This window comes from Neopsephotus bourkii, unplaced genomic scaffold (assembly GCF_033783945.1).
Source record: "Neopsephotus bourkii isolate Nb327-2 ecotype Australia unplaced genomic scaffold, CSIRO-AGI_Nbou_v1 NB_2, whole genome shotgun sequence".
NCBI classification, from domain to species: domain Eukaryota; kingdom Metazoa; phylum Chordata; class Aves; order Psittaciformes; family Psittacidae; genus Neopsephotus; species Neopsephotus bourkii.
The window spans coordinates 288,980-300,940 of NW_026900519.1; the positions used below are offsets into that span (position 1 = coordinate 288,980).

The window sequence follows — 11,961 nt, forward strand, 5'->3', positions numbered from 1 at the left end:
GGCACTGTGGCAAGTGCTTCCCTGGGAGGTTAGGACATGGGACTGTTTGGTTTCGCCCTGTTGTGGTTTGGTTTTGGCTGCTGTTGCTGATCAGGTCTTTAAAGCCAGTCTGATACTACAGTGACCTCCGTGTGCTTTGTTGGTGTGTTGGCAAAAGCTGGTTTAGAATCAGGCTGGTTTGGGTTGAAAGGGACCTTAAAGCTCCTCCCGCTCCAACTGGAGGGACCCCTTCCACTGGAGCAGCTTGCTCCAAGCCCCTGTGTCCAACCTGGCCTTGAGCACTGCCAGGGATGGGGCAGCCACAGCTTCTCTGGGCACCCTGTGCCAGCGCCTCAGCACCCTCACAGGGAAGAGCTTCCCAAGATCTCATCCCTTTCCAGTGGACATGGGGCTGGGTTGCTGTGATGCTCGGAGCCGCTGTTGCAAGAGCAGCGTGACTGACACAACGCTTGTAGGAGATTCAGTGTTGGAGACAACCTGTAAGTTACTGCATCGAGTTCCCCCATCTTCTGTGGTTTCGCCCCTTTCTCCTATTCCACAGGGTCTTGTGCTGCTCTTTGGGCACTGTGGGGCTGGTGGGCGGTTTCTCAGCTACAAACCCTAGCTTGGCCCTGAGATCCCTTTACTGTCAGGCACTGCAGGCTGCAGGAACAGCAGCCAGTGAGCTTTTCCTTGTCAGTGAGGTGCTGACGCGGCTCACAGGGAGTGTTTGAGTTCCTCCTGCACAGAGGAATGATGAACAAGCCCAGGGCAAAGTGCAGAGCAGCCAGTTCAGCCCCGGGACTCTTAAGCAAGAGGGCAAAACAGTGACACGCTTGTGAAGAAGGGGCAAGGTTGAGTGGCTGCTGTGGGGGGCTGCAAAGTACTATGGAAGGGGTGAAGTGTGTGCCCAGGTCCCACCGTGGGCTGGGGGCAGGTCGAGCAGTTTGAGCAGAGCAGGAGAGGAGCAGGTCAGGGGACTGCTGGGCTCCTTCTCCCTTCAATCCTTTATTAAAGGCAAGGATGAAGTGTTTCTCCTGTTGTCAGAGAGCTGAAGATGTGTGTGTCCTGGATCTTCTAAGTGTTCAGATTTTAGAATGAATTGAGAAAAAAGAAGCAAAACCACACTGCTCAGCAAAGCCTCTTCGTGAGAGATTTTATCATAGAATTGCAGACTGGTTTGTGTTGGAAGAGACCTTAAAGCTCCCTCAATACCAAGCCCCTGCCACGGGCAGGGACCCCTTGGAGGTTGCTCCAAGCCCCTGTGTCCAACCTGGCCTTGAGCACTGCCAGGGATGGGGCAGCCACAGCTTCTCTGGGCACCCTGTGCCAGCGCCTCAGCACCCTCACAGGGAAGAGCTTCTGCCTAAGAGCTCAGCTCAGTCTCCCCTCGGGCAGGTTCAAGCCATTCCCCTTGGCCTGTCCCTACAGGCCCTTGTCCCAAGCCCCTCTCCAGGTTTCCCCTTTAGGCACTGGAGCTGCTCTAAGGTCTCCCCTTCAGGAGCCTTCTCTTCTCCAGGCTGCCCCAGCCCAGCTCTCGGCCTGTCCCCATGGCAGAGCTGCTTTACCTTCCCCCCAGCCCTTAGCCCCGTTTCCCCCCCATGTGCAGGGCTCCAGAGGTGCTCTCCCGCTCCCCGCGGTTCCCCTCAGCCTCCCTCCCGCCGGCTCTGCCGCTTTAAGGGCGCTGCCTCCGCCGGGGCCGAAGTCCGCGGGCTGCGGGCGGCAGCGGTGGCCGGGCCGGGGATGCAGCTCCCGGCAGCGCCGGGCGCGCTCGCCCCTTCCCTGCTCGCCATCCCGGTGGCCTTCGGCATCAATGGAGCGGCCGCCCTGGCAGAGTGAGTGCGGGCTGGGGCTGGGGCTGGGGCTGGGGCTAGGGCTAGGGCTAGGGGTGGGGGTGCGGGTCCCACCAGGACCGGCCACTGGGTCCCATCCGGCCCCCAAGAGGGCAGCGGTGCCCAGGGCAGGGTGCTGGGGGGTACAGCCCAGTGCAGGGGGCTCCATCCTGGTGCCCCAGAAGGCTGCTGCAGGCTGGAGGTCGCTGACGTGGTTCCCGGCTGCCTTTATGGCTTTGAAGTGGCGCTACCGGGGCTTGCTCGCGCTCATTACACACCATGGAGCGCAATGGGGATCAATGGTAGCCCCAGTCCTGGGGATCATGGTGCTGAGCACCTCTGATTGAGGAGCATCCTTTCCAGCTACCTGGCTCCAGGTCACAGGGATGAGACCTCCAACACCGGGCACTGGGGACCCTCTGAACCCTGCTCTGCCCCCCAGAAGTGACCCTCCTGGTGTCTTGGCTGATGCCACTGCCCAGGCTGGCCCCGTCACCGCCGCTGTCACCCTGCTGGTAACAGCCCCCCTCTGGGTTTGAGTGACGTGTCCTGGGTGCTCAGCACATCCCCATCCCGCATCCCACACAGGATCCCAGCACATCCCCACCTGGCAGCAGCCAGAGCCGGGGTCAGCTCCCACCACTCCCTGACATGTTTGATTTCCCTTCTATGTCCATCCACATTCAGACCCTTTGCTGTTCTCTGCTTCCCTGTCTCATGCCTCAGGAACTCTGGGTTTCCTTCTTGTGTTCTTCCATCCCTTTTCCACTCTTTCTATCTCTTCGTTCCTGCCAGGCCCCTTCACCCTCCTTTTCCCATTCATTATACATTTCTTTTTATAGCTCCTTTCTGCTGTAGCTTTAGCAGCAGGAAGGGCTTTTAGCCAAATCTCTCTTCATCCCAGAGCCGGGACTTTCCTGGCCACCCGATAAACTTTACTTAATGATCTCCCAGTTTTCATTCCCATATTTTTGGCCTCTTCTTTCCCCTCCATCCCATGCGGCACTGCAGTGCTGCAGCCCAGCTCCCTGGGATCCATTGCTATGAGATCCGCAGTAGAGCCAGATACAACCACATCCCTGTGGGAATGCTGCTCCCCCCATTCTGCTGCATCTCAGGGGGATGACTTCCATCAGTCCCCGCTGTGGGATGGGCGATGGTGGCCTCCAGGCCCCTCAGCCTGCCGGGGGGAGCTGGGTGCCCTGAGCACGGCACCCCAAGGTGCTGGTACGCGTGGGGTAGCCCGGTGTGTGCCAACACGGGTTGCTGTGCCTCGAGCCCCATCACACACAGTGCCCAGAGGAGCCCAGTGCTGGGGCTGCTCCACTGCAGCACCTGTATTGGAATGGGTCATTCTGTGGGGGTAAGGAGTTGTGTAGTAACTGCTGGGGCAGCAGTGACAATGCACTGAGGAGGGGACACCTCAGCTGTTGCATCGCTTTGAGGGCAGGTTCAAGCACATCTCTTGGTTGGATGCTTGAGGACAAGCTCAGCCCTCCCTCGGTGCTGCTGTGTCACCCATCCTGGCCCTGGCATCGGTCCTGCAGTCACCCACCTCAGCCCAGGGAGGGCAATTCCAGCTGCACAACAAACAGGGGCTGGGTGCTGTCACAGCCTCCTGTAAGCAGGACCGGAGCCGGGTGACCCTGGTGGCCTTTGTCCCTGCTCAGAACGCAGGGGCATGCAGGCAGGTGACTGGGTACTGACACTGGTGTCTGCACAGACATCAGCCACCGCTTGGCCTTTTCCTTTGGTAGCAGGGTTAAAGGCTTGAGTGAAAACACTGGGATGCTTTCCATGTTTCACAGCTGAGGCATTGGCTAAAGCAGAGCCCAGCTCCTGCAGGGGATGCAGCAAGCTCAGGGGTGACTCCCCTACAACCTCTTCACTCTTTTAGGACCTGGGTTCAGCATCTCGTTACTGATGCAGTTTATAGTCAAGTACCCCAGTCTCTTATCACAGTGGCCCATTGCCGCAGCCTAGAGAGGGAGGACCACAGGAGCCTCGGCGAGGCAGCCCCTTCCCACCCATGCCTGGGCATCAGACCCGGCCTTCCTCTGGGATTTGCTTCCCTGGGGTTGTTTTAGAACCCAGAGGAGCCATTGCCCTGCTGCAGGGGATGGGCAGCACCAGGGTGCAGGGTCTGATCCTGCCGTTCCTCCTGCTCTGGTGGACACCTCTCAAAACTGGGGGGGCAAAGATGCTTTCATCTGGGCTGGGATAAACAGGGCTTCACCCCCCGGCTGTGCCCGGCTGCTGGAGCCCACCCTGCTGCCCCGCAGGAGCCCGCTGGTGCTGGTGCTGACGGGGCTGCTGGTGTCCGCCAGCCTCTTCTCCATCATCTTCTTCATAAGCGGAGGGAGCCACTTCCAGGACCCCCTGTTCTGCGGTGAGTCCCCCCCCGGGGTGTGGGGACTGATCCCATGCCTGCCAGGATGTGGGATCTGGGAAGCGCTGTGGGATCTGCTCAGAGCTGGCTCATTCCCCGCAGTGTTTGTGGTGTTCTCCTTCACCTCCATCGTCGACCTGATCATCGCGCTGGAGGAGGATGGCTTCATCTCTGGCTTCATGGAGGTCTACGTCAGAGAGGTACCCCCCCACCCGCGCACAGAAGCTGCTCCTGCCACAGAGGGGCGATGCACGGGACAGCATCATGGGGAGGGGGCTTGGGAAGGTGCCCGTCCCCATCCCGTATGATCCGTTATCTCCCAATGGGCAGGGTGAGCCCTACCTGCGCACGGCGCACGGGATCATGATCTGTTACTGGGATGGAATCATCCACTACGGGCTCTACCTCGCCATGACAGCGGCCATCGGCCAGAGGTGAGCAGGGAGGCAGAGTGGCTCCAGTGGCTGCGTGGTATCCTCATGGATCCAGAGCCCGGAGGGGCTCCTGGGGGTTGGAGCATCCCTGAGGGGATGCTGTGAGGGGGGGATCAGAGGTGTCTGATCCTGATGTCTCTGCAGAAGGAACTACAGGAACCTGGGTCTCTTCTGGCTGGGCTCTCTGATGATGAGCATCATCGTCTTCCTGCTTGGGAACCTCATAGGTACAGGGGTGCGAGGGGGGGCTCGGCTCCATCCAGGCTGCTTCCATGCCCTGTTTGCCCAGCAGGTTTGCTCCCGCAGGCAGAGGAGGAAGGTGCTGAGCTGGAGGCAAGCAGCAGGTATGGACACTGCGCTGTGCCCACCCTGTGCTCTCCTTCCCCAGGGAAATACAGCTCTGACCTCAGCCCTGCCTTCCTGCTCAACCTGCCCTACATCCTCATCCCCCTCTGGGCTGGGCTGAGGCTATTCCAGCAGCCCAAGGCCCTGCCATGCCTCAGCCCCGAGAAGGTGAGCTGGGAGCTGGGGCAGGAGCTCAGTGGGGAGCGGCACTGGGAGCCATCACCATTATGGACCACAGGGTGTGGGACCAAACCCAGCGCGTTTTCCCTCTCCCAGGTGGCAGAGGAGCAGCGCAAGCGCCTGTACCAGCGGCCCCAGGACATGGGGCTGGTCCTGCTCCTGCTCCTCATCGCTGCGTTCACCTTCTTCAGGGGGATGGTGAGTGCTGGGTCCCTGCTTGGGGGTCCCAGAGGGCCCATGAGGGTTCGGGGGGGGTGCATCTGCCACTGTGCACATCCTCAGGTGGTTCTGGACTGCCCTGCTGATTCCTGCTTCGAGTACATCTACCAGCACGAGCCGTACCTGCGGGACCCCGTCGCCTACCCCAAAGTGCAGGTGAGCAGGGTGCAGGCAGGGCTGGAGTCCCCCCGGTGGCACTGGGCACGGGGTGACCCTCTCCATGTGCCCCCTAGATGCTGATCTTTATGTTCTACGTCCTCCCCTTCTTCTGCCTCTGCATCTACGGGCTGGTGCTGCCCGGCTGCTCCTGGCTGCCCGACTGGAGCCTCGTGTTTGCTGGTGCCGTGGCACAGGTGAGGGCTGCAGGGGGGGCCATGGTGGGACCCCTGGGCTGGGTTTTGGTCCCCACCAGACCAGAGCTTGGGGGAGCAGCTCCCCACCCGCAGCTGATGTGGAGCAGCTCCCACCGCCGCTGCCGGGTAATTGCTTTGGCCTCGGTGGATCCTAATGGAGCCGGGGATTAGCTTGACAGAAATAGGCTGGGGCGAGCCTGCAGGTCTATAGATAGGATGCGCTGGGTGTGCTCCTGCTCAGCGCCCTTTGGTGCTGTCGCCCGCCCTGTGCCACTGCTGCCCTGTCCCCCCAGGCTCAGTTCTCCCACGTGGGCTCCTCGCTGCACAGCCGCACCCCCTTCCCCTACCAGACCCCCGAGGATGTCTGGTGGAGCTTCCTCCTCACCAACGTCCTCTACGCGCTGGGGCCGCAGCTCCTGGCCCTGCGCTGCCTGCACAGCCCTGCCTTCTTCCTGCCTGCCACCTCTGCCAGCCTGCACGGGGGCAAGAAGCACCAGTGACCGGTCCTGCCCCTCCGGGGGCTGCTGCCTGCCCCCTGCTCCTGCAATGGCACCGGAGCAGCCCGTGGTGAGACCTGCCCGGTAGAGGTGTCCCCAGGGATGCTCCTAGCCCCCTGCATCCCCTAACGCTGTGGGCTGCCCCAGGAGGAGCCCGAGGTGCTCTGCGGAGCCATTGCTGCAGCCACAGCCCTGCGCTTGCCCGGGCTTGAAGGGGTCCCTCCTGTGGGGGGCTGCTGGGGGTGTGGGGGCCCCGTCGCACCCCAGCAGGACACGGGGGTGAGGACTGCCGGGAAGACACTGTTTACACAATAAAGGAGCGAAGGTTCGGCCTCTGCGCTGGTGTCCCTGCTGTGGCCGGGGCTGTCACCCCCCAGCACCGCACTGGACCCCCGGTGTCACCCACCCGAGGGGCACAGGGGAGCTGCCAGACTTTGCCCCCTCCTGCTCTTTGGGGTGCAGGGGTTGAGGGGAGCGGGTCCCTGCCGCGCTCGCTGGAGGGGCTCAGGGTGGGGTTGGGGGGTGTGAGCCTGGGGGTGCACACGGGTGGGGGTACACGAAGGGGGTGCAAGGGGGGTGCTGGCGGTGGCTCCGCGCTGCCCTTGGAGGGGGAATTACGGGGTAAAACTCGTTGCACCCCGCGGGTTCCCCCCGCATCCCGGGCCGGGGGCACCGGCGGTACCGGGCACCGGTGACCTTGGCGAGCCGGCGGCCCTGCGCAGCGCCGGGAGCCGGGGCAGGGCCGGGCCGAGCTCCCGGTGCCGCCCCCTGCGCGGAGCCGCACCGGCAGCACCGGCGGTACCGGAGCGCTCCTGCGGCCGGGCCCCTCCCGCGGGTCGGCACCGGCGCCCGCAGAGACACGGTGAGTGCGGGGGGGGGGGGCTGCGAGGAGCCGGGGCGGACCCGCGGGTACCGGGACCCCGGGCGGGGGCAGCTGCCTGCGGCCGGGCCGGTTTCCCCCAGCCCCGAGCGCTGCGATGCCCGACCCCGGGCACCGGCGTCCCGCAGCCCCGGGGCTGCCGCCGCAGTGTCCCGCACTGCAACACCGCACCGCAGCGGCAGCGCCGGGGCTGCCCCGCTCCCCCGGCTCCCAACCGCGCACCGGGACCCCCGGGGGACCGCCCCCCTCTCCCTGCCCCACAGCCAGGCCCTGGGTCCCCTTCCCCAGCCCCACTGCGCTCGGTGGAGGGGGGGGGGGAATCATTCCTACGGTGAGGAGGACCCAGAGCCCGGCTGGGATTTGGGGCACCCCGTGAGAACTGGGGGCTCAGGCACCAGGCTGCAGTGCAGGGGTGGGGGGTCCTCAGCCCCCAAGAGCTGGGGGGCTCCGGCACATGTTTCCCTGGCTGCCCCAGGGAAGGGGGTGCTGCCGGGGGGCTCTGGGGGGCTCCATCCGCCGCAGCCACTCCAGCGCCATCAGTTCAGTTTCCAGATGTGCCAGTGCCGACATAAATAACTCAGGAGATCCAGCCCCGAGCGCCTGCCATGAAATATTCATCCCGGCTGTAACGGAGCGGGTGAAGCGGAGTTCAGGCTGCGGGGCACGGGGGTCCCTGCGGGCCGGGGATGCTCAGAGCAGGAGCCGGCGCTGCCGGTCACCCCCCTCTGCTTGGGGTGGGTGAGGTGGGAGGGGAGGCGAGGAGCTTCCCCACTAGGGGTGTGCGTCGGGGACCAGCATCGCTGCTGAAGCCGGGGCTCTGTTTGCTCCCACACTCACCCGGGGGAACGGTGGGTGCTGAGGGGCTCTGCTCTCCTCCCAGATGTGTCCCCGAAGCCCCTGGGCTGCTCTCCCTGCAGCTCTGCTGCTCCTCACCTGCGTCCTCGCCTCTGACACGGTGCCCAGCGCCCGGGGAAGGAAGAAGGTGGTCCATGTCATGGGTGAGTGTGGATGGGGATGTGCAGGAGCGAGCTGGGCTGCACCCCCACGGAGGGATGGAGGGGACCGTCCTGCAGCCGTCAAGCTGTTGGGTCTAATCTGCACTAAAAGGCTTCCTTGTGTCCCTCTTGCCCTGGCCAGGAGCCACCCAACCCTCCTCGAGGGTTGCAAAGCCCCCAAAAGAGGGGAGTTCCTGCCCAAATTACCCTCAGCCTTCCTCATCCCCACTGTGGGTCCTGCCTGGGATGGAGGCAGCATGGGGCTTGGGGACAGGGATACGCCTGAGCTCGGTGTCCCTTGCAGAGGGTGACAGCGGGGCCGTGGTGGTGCAAACAGCACCAGGGAAGGTGGTGACCCACCGGGGCGGCACCATCATCCTGCCCTGCCGCTACCACTACGATGTGTCTGCGCACGACCCGGCCGAGATCCGCCTCAAGTGGACCAAGGTGACGGAGCCGATGGCCTTCGTGGACGTGTTCGTGGCGCTGGGCAAGGCGCGGCGGGCGTTCGGCAGCTACCGCGGGCGCACGGCGCTGCAGGAGGACGGCTTCGGCGACGCCTCGCTCATCATCCGCAACGTCACCCTGCAAGACTACGGCCGCTACGAGTGCGAGGTCACCAACGAGCTGGAGGATGACGCCGGCATGGTCAAGCTGGACCTCGAAGGTACCGATGGGGCTACAGCAGGGATGGGGCTTGGCCAGGACACGTTTCCCGGTGCTGGGCTCGGCCCTGCTTTACTGCCGGTTGTTTTTCCTGGTGTGTGCCGTGGTTTATTGCTTGTTATTGGCTTTTATTGTTGCTCCAGGTTTACAGGCTGGCAGCTAATAAATGCTGGAGATAGATAGTGGTGCGGCCTCGTAAAGCACCAGGAGAGATCAGGTTGTGGCAGCAGCGGTGCTGCTGGGGAATGGGAAAACTCTTTTATGGGGGCTCAGGAGGTGCAGTAGCGCTGCTCTGGCCAGTATGGGCTTGCTGGGGATGCTGGGGCTTGGCTGGGCCCTGTGCAGGTACTGCTGATGTCCCCAGGCAGCAGCTCGTGGAGCCCTGGGGTGCCGCAGGGGTCCCTGCAGTTGCTGAGTGGGGGGTTTGGGGTTCCTGAGCAAAGCCTGGAGCACCCAAACTCCCCAAGCAGAGATGATGGCAGCTCTCCTCCACTGGCTCCAGCCCTCAGCACCAGCTCCAGCTCATGCTGATGACCCCATCCACTGGGTCAAAATGAGGTGGGGGACACCCCCCTGTACCCCAGCCCCTCCTCTCTGTCCCTCCAGGCGTCATCTTCCCCTACCACCCGCGCCTGGGCCGCTACACCCTGAACTTCCATGAGGCCCAGCAGGCGTGCCTGGAGCAGGACGGGATCCTGGCCTCACACGATCAGTTGCACCAGGCCTGGCTGGAGGGCATGGACTGGTGCAACGCCGGCTGGCTGGAGGACGGCTCCGTACAGTATCCCATCTCCCGGCCGCGGGAGGAGTGCGGCCGCAAGGATACACCGGTGGGGGTCCGGAACTACGGGTACCGGCACAAGGAGAGCGAGCACTACGATGCCTTCTGCTTCACCTCCAACCTCAATGGTAACCGGGGGGAAACTGAGGCACGGAGCACCCAGCTCCCTGATTTGGCTGGGCGGCACGGGGAGGGTTTCCCATGGTGGTCCAGCTCTGGATGAGAGGAGGATGCAGCCGCATGTGCCTTCATTGGACAACCGCATGCATCAAGTGGGGGCTCAGTGCCGGGAGCCCCCAGCAAGGACCGCGATCTGTCCCTGCTGCCTTTGTGCTTTTAGCAAAACCCATCTCTCTGGGCAGGAGCAGGGGATGGAGGGAACTGCAGCAGCAAACAGCCGAGGTGATGGATGAGGCCAGGGCCTGGCAAGACAGATGGGAGCCGGGCAGGCTGCAGGGCTGTGTGGATTCCTCCTTGCTGGCAGGGCCGCAGGGGCTCCACCACTGTTGGTTTAGTGGTGACAGCCGAATAAATCGTGGGTGTAATCACCACAAGGAGACCCCATAAATCTGCCCAGAACCCAGCCAGCTGCTCCCCTCCAAAACACACACTGAGGAAAGGTCCACAGCCCCATCCCTGCTCCATCCCACCCCACCGGATGCTGGCGCTGGACCACGTACAGGATGTCCCCATCCCCAGCAACCTCTGCTTTGTGCCTGTCCCCCCGTAGGCAAAGTGTACTTCTTGAAGACGTACCGCAAGCTGAGCTACGCCGAGGCGGTGCAGGCCTGCAAGAACAACGGGGCGGCCGTGGCCAAGGTGGGTCAGCTCTACGCTGCCTGGAAGATCCAGCTGCTGGACCGCTGCGAGGCGGGCTGGCTGGAGGACGGCAGCATCCGCTACCCCATCGTCAACCCGCGGGCACGCTGCGGCGGCCGGGAGCCCGGCGTGCGCAACCTGGGCTTCCCCGACAAGAAGTACAAGCTTTTTGGGGTTTATTGCTTTAAAAAGGCCGGGGAGGCTGCTCCGGAGAAGGCGCTGGGTGGGGGGGGGCACCCCAATCGTGTGTGAGGGTCACCCTCTGCGGCAGCGCCCCAACCTTTTTGGCCAGGACAACCCCGTCTCTGTGTGTTGGGCTCCCTGGTGCTGCTGCCCCGCGGCGTGGGGAGCTGCAGGCAGCTCCTGCGTTGGACTGGGAGAGGTGTCCACGCGCTACCGGTGCAGGAGCTGCGCACGAAGCCTGGTGATGCTTGGGGAAGGTGAGGCAGCGGGAGGGGAGCAGCTTCATTGACCCAGCCAGGAGCCTGCGCTCGGACCCAGGGCTGGCGCCCAGCTCATCGCAGCTCTTGCTTGTCAATCAGCGCATTGCATGTGCTAAAGGCGCATCCAGAGCAAAGCAGGCTTGAGCCTCACAGTGTCCTCATCCTCATGTCCACGGTCTCCAGCTCCGAGCTGTCCCTGAGGCCATGCAGCACTGAACCCCCGGGAGATGCAACCAGCACCGTGGCACCAGCAGGGGATGGGGGGCATTGGGCTTGGCTCCGCGCAGCGCAGGTCCCCCGGGGCTGGGGCAGCTCCTCAGTGCTTGGCTCCGTGCAGCAGCAGAGGTGGGAGCGGGGAGGTGCTGGGGGGGCTCCGTGCCCTGCGCCCCGGTTTGAGGCTTCCTGCAGCCCTGGCGCTCGTGAGCTGGACGTAGATGAAATAAAAGCTTCGGCCGCTTTGAGAGCTGAGCCCGGCTCTCGTGTGTCCTTCGCTGGTGCCACCCTCGAGGGGCGTCACAGGTGCAAGGGAACCCTGGCTATGCCCTTGTATTCCCTCCCTATTCAGAGACCCTGGCCCTGCTGTGCCAGAGCTGGGCATGTTTGGAGCATCCCAGCTGGAGCATCCCAACAGCATCCCTTGTCTTTTATCGGGACTGGATCCAAGGGATCAGCAGAGCTACCCTGGAGCATCCCGGTGCTGGCAGCAACCAGGAGCCACCCTGGGGATGGCAGAGCATGGGTAGGGACCCCAAGGTCCTCCATGCCAGAGGGGACTCAGGGCTTCGCCCATGCCCGGTGCAGCCCATCCATCACCGTTACTGACTGCCAGTGCTGATAGAACACATAGCCATGGGGATGTGACCCCCCCCCCCAACCACCACGATCCCTGGGAGAGGACAATGGGAACCAGGGGCAGTGGCCATCACACACTGAGGGCAATCAAGGTGGGGGCAGCACCCTGAAGCATCCACGGTGTGGGGCAGCGGTGGGGCTGGAAAACGAGCCCTGGGAGAGCCATGGGATGGTTATGGGTTAGAAGGGACCTTCAAGCTCCCCCAGTCCCAACCTGGGCCCTGGGCAGGGACCCCTTCCACCGGAGCAGCTTGCTCCCAGCCCCTGTGTCTGACCTGGCCTCGAGCACTGCCAGGG

At 63.6% G+C, this 11,961-nt stretch overlaps 1 protein-coding gene across 5 annotated transcripts; it reads left to right on the plus strand.

Moving 5' to 3' along the window:
• Positions 1-1,680: 1,680 nt before the first annotated feature.
• On the plus strand, positions 1,681-11,031 carry LOC133208866 (hyaluronan and proteoglycan link protein 4-like). 5 transcript variants are annotated; one of them, XM_061347121.1, is made up of 13 exons: positions 1,682-1,814; positions 4,094-4,200; positions 4,303-4,400; positions 4,531-4,634; positions 4,779-4,861; positions 5,023-5,147; positions 5,256-5,357; positions 5,442-5,534; positions 5,612-5,731; positions 7,989-8,106; positions 8,408-8,770; positions 9,376-9,678; positions 10,281-11,031. In XM_061347121.1, exons 1-13 carry the CDS (start codon positions 1,723-1,725, stop codon positions 10,619-10,621), a joined length of 2,049 nt encoding a protein of 682 aa, XP_061203105.1. In that variant the 5' UTR covers positions 1,682-1,722; the 3' UTR covers positions 10,622-11,031. The 5 variants fall into 5 exon arrangements, with proteins under 5 accessions (XP_061203421.1, XP_061203105.1, XP_061203191.1 ...); XM_061347207.1 differs by having other exon boundaries at positions 4,097-4,200; XM_061347437.1 differs by lacking the exons at positions 7,989-8,106; positions 8,408-8,770; positions 9,376-9,678; positions 10,281-11,031 and adding an exon at positions 6,025-6,294 and having other exon boundaries at positions 1,681-1,814; positions 4,097-4,200.
• The last annotated feature ends 930 nt before the right edge of the window (positions 11,032-11,961 follow it).

Coding starts and splice junctions, on each gene's coding strand:
- LOC133208866 (XM_061347121.1), top strand. CDS start 1,723: ATGCAGCTCCCGGCAGCGCCGGGCGCGCTCGCCCCTTCCCTGCTCGCC. Junction 5,148..5,255: donor CATGCCTCAGCCCCGAGAAG/GTGAGCTGGGAG, acceptor TCCCTCTCCCAG/GTGGCAGAGGAGCAGCGCAA. Junction 5,732..7,988: donor TTGCTGGTGCCGTGGCACAG/GTGAGGGCTGCA, acceptor CTCTCCTCCCAG/ATGTGTCCCCGAAGCCCCTG.